Source organism: Arachis ipaensis, chromosome B04 (genome assembly GCF_000816755.2).
Source record: "Arachis ipaensis cultivar K30076 chromosome B04, Araip1.1, whole genome shotgun sequence".
In the NCBI taxonomy this organism is placed as follows: domain Eukaryota; kingdom Viridiplantae; phylum Streptophyta; class Magnoliopsida; order Fabales; family Fabaceae; genus Arachis; species Arachis ipaensis.
In genome coordinates this window covers 33,825,809-33,841,517 of record NC_029788.2, presented here as the reverse complement: position 1 = coordinate 33,841,517, position 15,709 = coordinate 33,825,809, and the positions used below count along the sequence as shown (strand labels likewise).

The 15,709-nt window shown below is 32.6% G+C and overlaps 1 protein-coding gene and 3 long non-coding RNA genes across 4 annotated transcripts in view; 3 read left to right on the top strand and 1 right to left on the bottom strand.

The window, feature by feature from the left end:
* LOC107637733 lies at positions 963-2,220 on the bottom strand. The gene is made up of 2 exons (XR_001619487.2): positions 1,781-2,220; positions 963-1,445 (listed from the first exon to the last, which is right to left on the bottom strand). It is a non-coding gene; the product is annotated as an uncharacterized LOC107637733 (long non-coding RNA).
* LOC107639230 lies at positions 8,747-9,818 on the top strand. The gene is made up of 2 exons (XR_001620033.2): positions 8,747-9,174; positions 9,425-9,818. It is a non-coding gene; the product is annotated as an uncharacterized LOC107639230 (long non-coding RNA).
* LOC107639228 (pre-rRNA-processing protein TSR2 homolog) lies at positions 9,885-11,924 on the top strand (the record flags this gene model as incomplete). Its single annotated transcript, XM_016342706.2, is given in 4 exon segments — positions 9,885-9,967; positions 10,048-10,136; positions 10,823-10,939; positions 11,433-11,924. Coding segments are annotated over 4 exon segments (535 nt in total), but the record flags the coding sequence as incomplete, so codon positions are not given.
* Positions 14,386-15,709, top strand: part of LOC110271021 — a 19,278-nt gene continuing 17,954 nt past the window's right edge. Inside the window, exons 1-2 of the long non-coding RNA XR_002360997.1 lie at positions 14,386-15,063; positions 15,174-15,211. This is a non-coding gene — a long non-coding RNA (uncharacterized LOC110271021). The remainder of the gene's footprint in view (positions 15,064-15,173; positions 15,212-15,709) is intronic.

The window sequence follows — 15,709 nt, the reverse complement described above, 5'->3', positions numbered from 1 at the left end:
GGGGTTAGCTTTTGAATATGTATTATTTCTGATTTAGGGTTCTAGGTTCTGATTGTTAGAGAAAGTATGTTTTTTATTGTTAGAGTACTAGGTTCTGATTGTTAGAGAAGGAATATTTAACTGCATTTTATATATAATTAAATGTTGGATTTAAGATTTGTGTGTTGATGTAGTTGCCATAAGCCGATAAGAAATTCATTTGGTGCCACAAATTACTCTGTTGTGGGTGGGTATATATATATATATACATACGGTCTTTTAATAAATAAGGAATTCATTTTCTTATATGCGTTTGTGTTTTGCTGAATTGTTAACACATTAGTCACTTTAAAAAATGAAATATGTAGTTCTTTGATCTATAACTGTGAAATATTAAGATATCAATTCCTGCTTTCATAATGATTTGAAGCCAATGTATAGGAGTAGGACAATTGGAAGATTAATGATGAAATACTATATAGGAAGATCATTTTATTGGAATATTATTCAACTGTCATTCATTGTTTTATTTGGTGCTTTGTTTCTAAAATTCTACCAAAACCTGTGAAGGGTCAGCTTTGGGTATATGCAATGTTCTGAAAATCGGACCGGACCGGTCGGTCGAACTGGTCTGACCACGAACCAGTAGCTTAGGCAATTCAGTTTACTAACAGAAATCACTGTTCTAGAAACCGGACATAAACCACTGAACTGGCCGGTCAAATCGGACCGGAACCCGGCCGGTTTATTAGAAACGACGCCGTTTCCTTTGTTGAAAGGAAAAAAAGGGATTGCACGCGTTTGGCTCCCTTCTCCAACTCCTTCCAAACTCCTTAGTCATCGGCAAAATGCCCTGGCCTCCACCAAAGAAAGCAAACCCTAGCCTCCACCAATCTTGTCGCCGTCTGTCGGAGTGAGAGACTGCTGCTGCCGCCTTCGTCGCACTCAAGAACTTCTGTCTTTGTGCTATCGGCGTTCGTTACTTCGCTCTCACCATCCCCTGTTCGCTCTCATCAGTCACCTGTTCGCTCTCCATCCCCTGTTCGCTCTCATCAGTCGCCTGTTCGCCGTCGTCCATTGCGCTCAACCACTCTCTGTCGTCCGTCGAAGGTCAATGCTCACTGCTAGTGCTTGTTCCTCGTGTTTTTTTATTGTCTGTTCAGTAACCAAACCCTCTTCATGCTTGTTCTTCCATGGTTTGTGATCGTCGTTTTTTAATACTCACTATTGGTATTTTTTTCATTGATTGATGATTATTGATTAAGTGATGTGTTGCTGTTTTGTTTTTTTTACTTTGTGCTTGAGTTAATTGGATGCTCTGTCAGTGCTTAGTGCTTGTTCTTAGTTGATTGGCTTTGCTCACTACTCTGGCTTGTTCTAGCCTATTCTCGATTAATTAACTCTGTTACTGACTTATTGATTGATGCTAAATTGGTACTAATAAACTGTTACTGGCTTGTTCTTGGCTTTTTTATCTGTTGTTAAGTTTCTTGATTTTGTGTTCATTACCTCATTCAGTGCTTTTTTTTGTTGTTAATCATTGTGCTAAGCTTGTTAATCATTGGCTTATTGATTGATGCTAAATTGGTACTGATAAACTGTTACTGGCTTGTGCTTGGCTTTTTTTATCTGTTGTTAAATTTTCTTGAAGTTTCTCGATTTTGTGCTTATTACCTCTTTTAGGGCTTTTTTTTTGTTAATCATTGTGCTGAGCTTGTTAAAATTGGGTCAAAAACTTTGTTAATCTTTGTTAAAGCATGTTAATTTTTGTGTTTAACCTTGTGAAAACTATGTTAAAAACTTGATTGGCTTTGCTCACTACTCTGGCTTGTTCTAGCCTGTTCTTGATTAATGAACTCTGTTACTGGCTTATTGATTGATGCTAAATTGGTACTGATAAACTGTTATTGGCTTGCTCTTGCTTTTTTTCTCATGTTAAATTTTATTTAAGTTTCTTGATTTTGTGCTCATTACCTCACTCAGTGCTTTTTTTGTTGTTAATCATTGTGCTGATCTTATTAAAATTGGGTTAAAATTGATAATCGTTTGGAGTTTGATGTATAATAGGTTGATTTCAAGCTTTGAAATTTTCTTCTAACAATGATGCTGACAACTAGAATAACTTAACAATTGGACTATTCATTTTAGATAGGAAAAATATCTACATAATTTTCATATTTATTGATGAGCATTTGAGCTGTTTATATTTGAAGCTTGTGAAACAGATGGAATACTTTCTATAAAAACTAAAAAAAATATTATTTTAATTATATAAAGTGAAAACGTCACTGACGTTTTGTAAACACCCACAATAACATTTAACACCTAATTTAGATCACTTTTAAAGACTTCACCACTCATAATCCAATATACAAAAATAAAAATTCTCAAGTATGGTCCGGTTAAAATTAAAATTTTTGTCATATTGTGTACGATGAATTACCATAAATATCCCTTGGGTTTTGCTTAAAAGACCAGCGGCTGCTGACCAATGAGCACAAAGTTAAAAAATTGTTGAAGCCAAGTCTAGTGCAAGGAGGCTGTGAATAATATGATCCAATCATACAATGAAGCTCCACTTGGCATAACTTTAATTAGTTATATATGTGTATTTTTTAATATTGATAGTAATTGATGAATATTATTAAATATTAAAATTATACATACTATTATTTTTCTATTTACTGAGGCTCATTTTTTTTTAGAAAAAGAAATCCATAATAGAGCATTGGACCTAAGTCCTAATATAATTAAGCTAGCTGAACCAAAAGCCATTTATAAGCCATCAACACTACAATAGTACAATCCACCAAGTAGAAGAGGGACACACAATTTTCCTGCAACATCTATGTACAACCGACAAGACAGGTCTATTACACACCATGTTCTAAATATTCTAAAAAACACTTCAGTTATTTCCTCTAACATCTCAACCGTTTCTATTTTTTATTAATATCTAGATGACTATTATTTATTATATACCGGTGTGCCAGTCAAGTACACTGGTATATGTGAAAGTCTTCCTATGTTATGTAATTTGTTTATCATAATTAGTAATAAGTTTCTGACTTTTTGTTAATCTACTAATTCAGAACTATGACTATATGTATGAAATAATGTTAGTGATTACTGATATACTGATCTTTATTCTTTAGATGTATTGGAAATTTTGTGACGTTGATTTGTTCGCTGTTGTTGTTTGTTACAAAATGAGTAATATCTAAACTAAAATTAGTAATTACTGAAATTTTGTGATTCCTTTGACTTGTTTGCTGTTTAATAATTGTCATTGAATCATTGAAACTTAGAGGGAATGAGAAGTTGACTCAATGACTAAGCATTAAAACTAGAGAGTGATCATAATCTTTTTATTTTAAAGGAGAACTGCCTTTGTTAAAAGATAGGCAATTCTTGAAAGTAAGAAGGCCATTTCCATGTGTTTCAGTGTTTGGCATGTTAAGAAAAGAACAAATTCCATTCTAATATGTATACCACTTGTGATCTTGTCTTCTCTAAATTCAAGCTCATATGTATATCATTTTCCCTTTTTGGGTTCTTTTTGGTTGAGTGCATGCTTGTCACCATGGATTAAAGTGGCATCAACTTTGTTATATATATCACTTTCTTGCTCTTAGGCAAGCATATTATTATTCAATACCCATTATCTTTATTTGCATTGCAAAGCATTCTTCCAAATTTGATAATTACAATTGAAAATTTCATTGAATCCCATCCTTTATATACTATTGTGTATCTCAATGTTCAAGCAATTGCTTAATTTTCTCTGCTCATGGAGTTTCAGTTTTCAGTTTTTTATCCTTGAATACTAATATGCATCTTTTATTCCCCAGCTATTTTGATAAAAGAACTACAGTGACATGTTTTGCACCTAACAACCAACGTAGGAAGTGTTAAAATTGTGAAGGGTACCTATGCTTTAAGAATAGGAGACAAATGCAATGCTGTTGAATTTTTGTTTTTTGTGTATTTTATTGATTTACATTTGAATATATTTATGTGTTGTGTAACTGTTTATGATTTCATATAACTACTTAATATACTAAAATTGGTTTTCCCCAACTAATAAAAGTGAGGTGTCGATTCCTCATGAATCCATTTTCTCGCCAAAATGAATGCACTATTTTTGCTTCTAAATTTATTTTATAAAAATATCTTTATTATAATCATACTATAATTAGCATTTAAGTAATAGTGCATAATTATATTAATTTAGGAAAATATCTTTATTATAGTTATATAAAATTAATATTTAATGCGTTATTAAACTACTTATCAATTATCAATCGAAAATATTTTTAATTATTTTTTTTTGTGATTCACAATTAATATATATATTATTCATGTATGTGGTTTATATGTTAATGCTTTTATTGATTCTCTTTATTATTATTTTTTTTTGTGTCTCTTTGTTGCTCTTTATTTTAGTTATATTCATTGATTTTTCTGTATTGATGCTCTTTTTATTTGAAATATCGTGACAATTTAGAGTGTATCTTGTGATCCATGTGATATTCGTTAATTTAGTGTATCGTTTTAGATGGTTTATGTTATAATGTGTTTAAAGAGTTGACTTAAAATTATAATATGATATATAAGTTTATAATATGATTTATAGTATGCTAAAATATTAGGATATTATCATATAGATATATTTTATTTATCCATTAGATTTAACTATATAGGATTTTGAAAATTATGCAATTATGTAATTAGTTGTTTTTTTATATAATTATTGTATTGATCATTTACATTAGTGAGACTATTTTCATTATTAATATTTATAAATATGCTATTTTTTATATAATTGATTGAATCATCATCTTATTTGTTTAAATTTATTTCTATTGAATTAGTTATTCAAGGTGTCATCGCTATTTCTATTTTTAAAGATTTTTTTAATATTATTTAACAATTCTAATAACATAATAACAATTAAAAAAGACAGAACAAAACATTTTTTAATGTGAAAATAGGGCAAAAAGAATAAATTTATTTAATAATTTTTTCAGAAAATATATATTTTTTTATAGATAATTATTGTAAGGCATGATAAATTATTAAATTCTAAAAATAATTATTAAGAATAAATAATTATTATAATTAAAAATAATATCAATTTAAATTATATACAAATAAATCATGCCAAACATAACAACTTAAAAGGGTTACTTTTGAAAGAATATAGTTTATGATCTTTAATTTTTTACTATTTATTAAAAAAAAGCATAATTACTTAACGATATTTATTTTTTAAATTCACTATGTATGCAATTTTATTCTTTTTTTTTTTGACAAAATTTTATTCATGATGGTAATTTTATGTTAATGTTGCTAATATTTTTCTATGATTTTGTTTTATATTAATTCTTTTTTTTTATTTATTTTGATTAATAATTCTTAAGGGCATTATTATTTTATTTAAAGATAATTTAAATTTTTTGTAATATTTTTTATAAAAGTTGATTAATAGGTTTTTTTAAAAATATTTTTTTGAAATTTTTTTAATAAGATTGTATTTTGATTTTTCTCTTTCATCCTTTGTATTAATTAATAATATTAATCTTTTATTTTCATACATTTTTTATCTACTCTACACATTATCTTTTCTATCTTCTTTTACTTTTTTTAATTGATATTTTTACTTTATTTTAATTATTTATGTTACTTTTACTTCTCATATATAGATCACAAGTTCTTTTTTAATTTAAGTGATTTTTTAGGTTATATTTTACCATTGATACTTTTATTTTGTTTAGTGTGTTTTTTTTAGTCTGTGTTTAATATAATAATCTGTAAATATCTATTCTATTATATAAAAATTAAATTTCTGCACTTAATGATAAAACTGTCGTGGCATGTTTTTTATGGTATTTTTCGATTTATTTCTTTTAACTCATTAAATTCAATTTATTATAATAAATTAATTATATCAACTAATTAATTTGGTTAATTATTTAAATATCATACAATTTATTATAATTTCTATCAATCAATTAATTGTAATTCAAATTGAATGATTATTTTGTTATAAAATTATTATTTCCTAATCTATTCATGGGCAATACATATATTAATTATAATCACAAATTAAGCTATTTTACATTAAATGACTTATATAATGGTCATCTCATTTATTATCATAAATGCTGAATTAAATAAGCCATTATTACTTTTGATTTAGAATCAAACGAGAATAAAATCAGAGATACTATTTTATTTGGCTTTAGGGTTTAATGGCTGTCACACTCAGAATTTTGGTCTCCAACACATCAAAGCCACATCCGTAACTCTTTTTCTATAAAAGAAATTGCGATTCAACTCTATCAGGGATACATAAGGTTTTCAAAGAACAAGGGAATAGTCTGAATTTACACGAATTCTAAATGTTCGAACTTACGATGTTATTTCAGTTGGTTGTCGTTACGAGAATGACTCTAATCTATACATGTCTAAGGCGTAGAATAGATTAAATATTATTTAAGTAATTTATTTCTAATATTGGTATTTAAATTAGTTTTAGAGAAATTTAAATTGTTGACTCAATTTATATATTACGACTATTCTTTTTGAATATATTATTTTTATATTTTTTAATATAAATTTTTTTTCTAATTTTTAAGTTTATTTTCTTTCTTATTTAACAAAATTAATATATATGTATACATAAATAAAAAAATTATTATAATTTTTGGAAATTACACATGAACTCTTTTTTTTTCTCAAATAAATTTATTCTAATTATATTACAATTAGCTCATAAATAATGCATGATTATATTAATTTATGAAAATATCTTCATTATAATTATATCAAATCAATATTTAATGCGTTATTAACCTACTTATTAATCATCGATATTTTTAATCATCCTAATTATATCAATTGATATAGTTCTAATTCTTATTCAAGTGCAATAATTTTATTAGGAGATAGTTAATGCACACATTAATAGTGACCCATTTAATTTGATAATAATAATAGTAATAATAATAATAATAAAAAGGTCTACACGATACATACATTATATTTTAAAAAGGTATATATATATATAAGGATTAATAGTGAATTGTTACAATTATTTATCATCTAGAAAATTCGTACCTCAGACATATATCTTTTTCTGTTTATTATTTTTCATACCTAAGGACTACTAACTACGATTCTATTAATAGTATTACCTATAGTAGATTATGTAATGAAAAAGTTTGAAAAATAACGGCAAGAATTATAATGTTATGGAAAGTCCCATCTAAATTTGACAAGAACAAGACGACTTACATAGAAATAATTCTCATGGATGATAAGGTAAGTTGATTATTTTCCATGATTCTTTCAAGTGATGCTAGATCCATTTTATAAATATTTTTTGTTCATATTTTAAGTTCATTTGATAAGTAAACCCTTGCACGAATCAAAGATAGTGCAATTTTATAGATTTATAAATGCTAATAGTCTTTATATTTAATTTATTTTATAGTGTGATAATAGCCAATATATTTGTTGGTGGATTTGACTATTATTATATTATTTATGATCACATTTAATATATATGTTTGACTTATTGAAAAAAGTAGATTATTAAAACCGATTAATAATTATTTTAGAGTTAATCCAATTAATACTAGATTAAAAAAAATCAAACAATGCATAACATATTACTTTTTTATTAATCAAATTATTATAATTTAAATTAATTTTAAAAATAATTTAAAATTATAATTTTAATCTTATCACGTGCATGACATGGGTAATTACACTTGTTATTTTATTATAATCTAGTTATTCCGGTTGATTCTAGCATAGTTGTCAAAACCGGACCGGACCGACCGGTTCGACCAAAAAACTGGTAAACCGGACCCTATACCGGTCCGGTCCAAGAGTAAGACCGTTCAAGGTTGAGAACCGAAACGAACCGGTGGAACCCGAAACGAACCGGCCAAAACCGGTGAAAATCGGTCCGGACCGAACCGCTCAACCAACCGAAGGCGAAGCTACGACGCATGCTCTCCATTTGCTCCAGCCGTCCAGCGTGCCAAGTGTCAAAGCTTTGTGTTTTTTGGAAAATTTTTGAAAATTTTTCCAAAATAGGTGCAATGAGGTTCGAACTACTTACACCAAGGTTGCAAGAAGGACACTCATGCTACCAAGTCACATTCATTCTTACTAATATTAACTGTATGTAAGTTTTTATTTATAATAATATAATAATACAATAAATATAAATTTAATTAATAAAATATTAAAATTTGAAAATGATAATTATTTTTATAAAAATAAATAAAAGTACTTATAATAAATAAAAAATAATTAAATTTTACATAATTATTTAATTATACCGGGTTAACCTGTTCGATCAGTGACCCACCGGTTGAACCAGTAACCCAGTGACCTAATAACCTTACCGGTTCGATCATCGGTTCGGTTCTGATAACTATGGATTCTAGTTGAACCTTTCAACCTTTGATAAAGTAGCCAAAACGGTTCGATTAGTTTAATTTTCAAAATCTTGCTTTGATTGCTCTCGCTCATTGAAAATCGAACCGGACCAGCCAATTCAATCGGATTAATCGAGAATCGGTCATCTAACCGGTTTAATTGAGGTGCAAAACTGTCTGAAAAAAAAATTGATAAAAAACCGGTCAAATTGGCGGTTAATTAGTGAACCGTTTGAACCAAACGGTTTTTTCGCGGTTTTCAATTAAAAAAATGAAAAAAATAAAAAAATATATAAACCCTCCCCCACTTTCTCTCTCACTCACGCACAAGACCCCCTCTCTCTCCACTCCCCGGAACCCTAGCCCCTCTTCTTTCTCTCTCCCAGCCAACAGCAGCAGGAGCCACCGCCCAGTGCCCAACGCCGTCGTCGCCGACGAACTCGTCTCCTCAGCCAGCGTCCAGCCTCGTCGTCGCCGATCCTCTCCTCCTGGAAACCATCTCCTCGCGTCGCTAGGTCTCATCGCCGAACGGATAGAGGGTGCTGTCGCCGCCGGGTGGAACTGACCGTGGTGGCATCAAGAATCGTCGCCTGTGGAAGGTGAAGGTATACTCGTCGCTGTCATCGTTTCTCTTCCCCTCGCCGTCGTCTCTCTCTGTCGCCGTCGAGCCCTCTCTCTGTGTTGCCGTTGAGCTCTCGATCTCTCTGTGTCGCCGTCGAGCTCAACGACCGTTCCTCCGGTAAGTACTGCTGCTTGAATGATTTTTACTTGTTTTTGTACTTTTGTTAATAATGCTGATGGAGTTGTTGGTTTTACTATTTTAGTGATCTTGATTTGCTGAGTTAATAGTATTGAATTAGTGATTTTGATCATTTTTTATTATCCTGAGTTGTTGAGTTGTTGATTTTTTGAAATGATGTTGCTATCTGGAATAATACTGTTGCTGGTGTTTTCTGGTTTTCTGATTTGGGTATGGCTGATGTTGTAAGTGAGTGGCAAGTTCATGCGGAGGTTCAGGCTCCCTGAGAACGGCAAGATGGATCAGGTGAAGACATCCATGGAGAATGGTGTTCTTATTGTCACTGTTCCCAAGGCAGAAGTTAAGAAACCTGATGTTGAGCCCATTCAAATCACTGGTTAAACAATATAATTTTTCTTAATCCCCCTTCTGGTTTTCAAGCCTGTGTTTGGGTTTTGTTGTGAATTGTGATTGCCTAATATCTATGATGTTCATGTCCTAGAAATATAAATCATGTAGTAGTGGTAAGTAAGAAAGCAAGATTATTATGATATGAGGTGTCATCAAGTATGTAGTGCACGAATGGAACTTTTTCTGTGGCTGTGCTTTGAAAATCCTATCTATGATGAAAATCTTGAAACTAACAATTATGATTTTTGATGATTAGAGTTTTGTTTAGTTAAAAAAGGTGAAATTTTAAATTTTATTAGGAACCAGTGGGGTGGCCCTGACTCCCGCCTCAAGGCCGATAACCTCGCCACCGATATCCTCTCCTGGTTCACTCAATCCAGAGGTTGCTCGCTATTACACTGCTTCAATTATTGTTATTTTGTTTTAGATTCTTAATATTTTTATTTTTTGAATGATTCGCAGAACCGCTTTATATTGATGACTTGGAGGACAAACTCTATGATGGGATGATTTCGCTCAATGTAGTAGTTGAGGATGGCAGCACTGAAGAGGTGCATCTTTCTTTCTTTATTGGATTAATACATATTATTTGTTGTTGAATTTTGCTCATGTTGCTTGTTTGCAATAATTAAGGGTTAAATGGTAGTTGTTATTGTTAGTTTACTATAGTGTTTGAAAGTAAAGTTACCTAATTTGTTAAGCTCAATGGAAGTGGGTTGAATGTTAGTTGAACTTTAACTACAAGGTTGAGGGTTTGAATCTTAGGAAACTCTCTTTGGAGAGGGTTGCATTTTTGTACCACCTCGATCACATCAGTCTTCCCTGTCTTTTTATTCATAGGTGGAAACTGAAAACTTAATATTTGGCCATCATAGGCATAATTAATAGTACTCTATTTAGTCTTTAGTTTTTGGAATGAACATATCATTAGTCACCAATTTTCATGTACATGTCATATGTTTCTATTTTGTAGTTTAAAATCTTGATATACCTTTTGTTTTGTATGTATTTTATTTGAAAAGAAGCAGTTAAGTAGGGCTCTGGTGTCCATATTCATTTGCAGCATAGATTAAACTTAATGTGAACTGTGTCCTAAGGTCATTTCTTCAAACTTAAAAGAAATTAAAGCTGTGTATGCCATTGCTAATGACTCCTTTGTGATGTATCTGAGTATTTGCAGTGTTTTCTTGTGATTCTCATTTTTTCATGTTCATGTTATTATTACGAACTAATGTAGGTAGCTGAAAATCTAATGGTTATGCACGAGGAATGCTTAGAAGGAAACTTTGTGACCATTGAGCGTTATAGGCAGGCCATTGTTAACCAAGCTGCGCATCCTCGTGCAGTGCCACAGGTAAATGACAGCATAATATTTTGGAATGAGTATGAACCTTGATTGTGTTATATTGCTATTCTATACATTTACATTTACACTTATGTATATGATTGATTTAGGCTTTTCCTTGTCCTATATGACTGGATTTTTTGGAGGGAGCAACGTTAAAAAGTATATTATTTGATGGGAATGTGATGCATGAGTTTGCTTTGCCCATACTATATTTAGGTCATATTATAGGAGGAGAAACATTAATATTTTAATTCTATAACTTCTAATTTCTAAATGAGCTTAAATGTTCAGACATGATTCATAATAGCGCATCATGGTGTCATTTTGGTTCATGTACTCAACCCCACATATAATGAAAAAAGTTTTGTTGTTGGCTGACACGTGAACATTTTCTCTTGTTACATCTTTGCTAAGATACAACTGGAAGCTCATCCACATTACTTGAATTTTGAAGAAGTAGTAGTATTTTTTTTTATGATTTTTTTTTTTTTCGAAATAGATTGTGAATGATAAGGATGATGATGAGGATGAGGAAGATGATGATGTCCAAAGTGGTCAAAATGGTGAAAGTAGTGCTAGGCAAGCTACTTCTTCAAACATGGATGTGGACATTCCAAAATCTGAATCAAACATGAGTTCATGTAACATGCGGATTGATGATGAGCCTCTAAAAAAGGATGCAGGTGAAGCAGAGGATGGATGGGTTGTAGTTTCAAAGAAAAAAAATAAGGTTAGAAAAAATTAGACGAAGAATAGTTCAAATTTTCCTTTAGGATGGTGCAATATTCTTCTGGGTTTTTTACCTCAAAGCTAATTAATTTTTGTTTGCTTATTTAAAGGAATCAATCCTCTAAGCCTGAGGTCTTTAAAAATAGTAAAATACCTCAACGCTAACATTCCTAATATTATATATCCTTTAGTTTTCGCAACCATTATGCGAAATATGAAAGTTCATTTCGAATACTTATGTTGAAAGCCTTGAATTGTGTTATCCTGCACTCTCTTGAATTTTTACTACATCTAAGTATATTAACCAAGTATTTCACTATTTGCAAGAAGTGAATAAAATGGATTTATTACCTTTGGAGCAGGCTGGACTTCTAGAGTTTCTAATTTTAGGAAATAAACTGAGGCATCGATCTGTTTTTATTGTGCGGAATGCGGAGTAACTTATAATGAAAATTTGAAACTGGAGATAGTTCTTGAAATAATTTGGAATCCAAATCTTGGTGATATGAAAGGCTAGTTTGAAGAAAGTCCTTAGGCTCTTATTGCGAACTGCAATTAGGTACCTTAATAGATTTATTTGAGTTTATCACCACAAATCTAAGAAAAAAAATGGTAAAATAACGTTATAGAGGAAAAAAAAGGAAGTTACTCAATATTCTGAAAATTGGTTCAAAGCTAATTACAAATTGGCCGATTTTAAAATTTCATCTAAATTGCACGTTGGTCTTCAGAGCCAAAAAGGAAAAAGAAGAGGAGGGAGAGGGGGAGGGGGAGGGAAAGGGGAAGGGAGGAGAATTAGAAAACAGAAGAATATCATCTTTGTTTTTCCCCTCTCAAAGACACTCATCTTCTTTTTGGCATCATGGTGTGCAAAATTAGAATTCGCACAATTTCACCGGCAAGTGCACTGAGTCGTTCAAGTAATACCTCAGGTGAGTAAGAGTCGATCCCACAAGAATTGTTAGGTTGAGCAAGCAATAGTTATCTTGTTGGACTTAGTCAGGCAAATAGTAAAAGATGATGGTTGTTTGAAAACGCATAAAACAATTAAATAGGAGATGAAGTTAAGGTCTCGGAGATGTTTATCTTTTCAGATTAATACTTCTTATTAACTATTTTAACAATAAATGATTCATTCCATGACAAACTGTAAGTGATTAACCCTAATCCCTTAGTGATTAATCTCGTCTGATCCTACTAAGATGCCACAGACAAGGTTAGTTACTTTCGAATCAGAGGATGGAGTAGTTCAGTATTCTAGTTTATACCACAGAGACTCTAATCATCCCAGATCTCAGCTGAACAGATGTTTCCATGTCCCCAATGAGTTGTGGATTAGCCATCTAGGAGGTGTGTTCTCAAGCTGTAGTTCGAATGACCTTGGCCAAGTATCACAAGAACTCATGTAGAAAAAAGGTCATACTTCCGTTCCACCCAGTTTCATTAGTATTAAGAACGAGTCACACCTTCGAATGGAACCAAACATATATTAAAATAGAAAAGTAATAATATTAATCCATAGAAATAACAGAGTTCTTAACTTTAACCAAGAGGTTTAGTTGCTCATGACTTACAGAGAAAACAGTTCTAAAAGTAAAAAAGATCTGAAAGAAAACCTAAGTGATCTCCTCTTTAAATAGTAAATGCTAAACTTAAAAGATATTATTTTAAATTCAAAATTACAAAGGTAAGATAAGATAGGCCTAAGGAGTGCTAAAATTCACTTTGGGGGCTCACTTGGTGAATGCTTCGGTTGCTTGCTGGTGTTCAACGCCAAAGATTGGCGTTGAACGCCCATAGGAGAGGAGTGCGTTCTGCCTTTAGCTCCCTGGCTGGCGTTGAACGCCAGTTTGGGCGTTCAGCGCTGGGAGTTACTCCTTCTTGGGTGCTAAACGGCTGATTTGGCAGTGATTCCAGAAGAAAAGTATAGACTATTATATATTGTTGGAAAGCTCTGAAAGTTAGCTTTCTAACACCATTGAGACCGTGTCAATTGGACCTCTATAGCTCAAGGATGCTCGTTGGAATGCAAGGAGGTCAGAGTTGACAGCATCTGCTATCCTTTCTTTATCTCTGCACAAGACTCTGCCAAATTCGCCCGAAATTCACCTAAGATCATAAAAATACCACAAAAACTTAAAGTAGCATCCAAAGGTGAATTTTGCACTAAAACTTAATAAAATCTAACTAAAAACACTATAAAAACAACTAGAAAAAGAGTATAAAATGCTCATGCATCACACCACACTATAAAAACACTATACCATTCCCATAGTATTCCAAAAGTAAAGGCTTTGATCAAGATCTAAACTTTTACGAACAAGATAATCAACACATATATTACCTTCTTTATATATGTTAACAAAAAGTATTTTTCAGTTTCTATTTTTTCAGTGATTAATGTTTTTGACTAGGGCATTTGGATGGTTGTTGATATCTTTCTGATCATTAATAATGTAAATAGCAGTTTTAGAGTCACTTTCCACCACCAGTCTTCTAATTCCCATAGTTTAGGCAATTTCCAATTGTAAGACTTAGAGCTTTTGAAAAAGGGCTATCATGAGCTAATTTCAAATTCAGTATTTCTGTAGCTTTAATTTCAGAAATTATCTTATTCAAGAAAATTAAAGCAAGTTTCGATTTATTGAATTTGGAATAAATTGAGATTATTATCCAATTTTACCCTCACCACCGCCGGCTGCGTTGTCCCCGCCAAGCCACCGAACCTGCCTCGCTACCGCGCCACCACGTCTCGCCATCGAATCAACCCGCTGCTACCACTGTCACGGAGAAGAGGCGTCGAAGGGGGGCAGAACTCGAGTCTCGTCGCCGCCGTCCATGGGGCCTCGAGCTGCGTCGCTGTCACCAGCAAGAGGGGGAAGACGCGAGCTGGAGGAGCAAGATGAGTCCTTCTGCCTCCGTTGTTCTGGTCCGCTGAGAAAGGAAAGATGCTACCTTTGTGCTTCACAGTCGCCGACGAGAACGGAGAAGAGGAGCTGTGACCGCGTCACTGCCGTTTGGAGGGCTATGCTTGGCTGCCGTTGTACCGCCCTGCTTCACCGTGGCTGAGCTCTGCCACTCCCAGCCCTTTTTGGCTTGTGATGTTGTTGCGGGAATCGCTACAGGAAGAGGAACAGGCTGAGTCACCGTGATTTGGGCCGCTGTGACTTTCGGGATCACCGAAGGAGCTCCGGGCTGAGTTTCTCCCACCAGAGACCCTGCTGCCGTTGCCGGAAAAGTTTGCCGGTAAGGGTTTTAATTTGTGGTTTCGGTCATTTTGGATTTTGAGAAGGTTTTGATGCTGCGCGATTTTTATAGTTGATCCACCGGAGATTCTGGCCGGCGCCGGAGCTGTTGCCGGGGCCGGTTCGAAGTCGCAGCTGCTTCGTGTTGTTATTCCGGTAAGAAATTATGTTTCGAGAAGCCTCGGGTTAGTTTTCGGTTGTGTTTGGTTAATAAATGAGTTTTGGTAACGTGGGGTCGAGTCCTGATTATTATATGTTGCAATTAGTGTTGCTTTGGTTATTGCGAAAGTGGCTGGGAGCTGAGGTTTTGGTTGCCGTCAGTTTGGGTTGAGGCGGAAAGGACTCTGTGAGACGTTTGGATTTTGGAATTTGCGTTTTGAGGTAGGGGCGCTTTCCGAAAACTATAGTTTATTATTGGAATTATTACATATGGATACTGATGTGAGATATGGTGTATTTAGTGATTGTATCTGCCTTATATATTATTTGATTGACTCGAATGATTATGGATGTTTGTTTGGCTGAATTGTTGTGCGGCTTTGTGAAATGTAATGTTTTGAAGTGATTCTTTAAAGATTTGAAATCTGAGTTTAATTCGTTGAGGATTGATTTGATTTGAGTCAATTATTTGATGATGTGAAAAGTCGAATGCACTTTTGAATTCAGTCTGGTTTACTTTAATTGACTTGATCTTGGAGAAATGATTTGTTACTGAACCGTTTCTTTAAAGCTTTGGAAATGAGTTAAATCGGTTGATATTGAGTTGACTTTGAAATGGTTTTCTTGAGATATGCCACTGAGG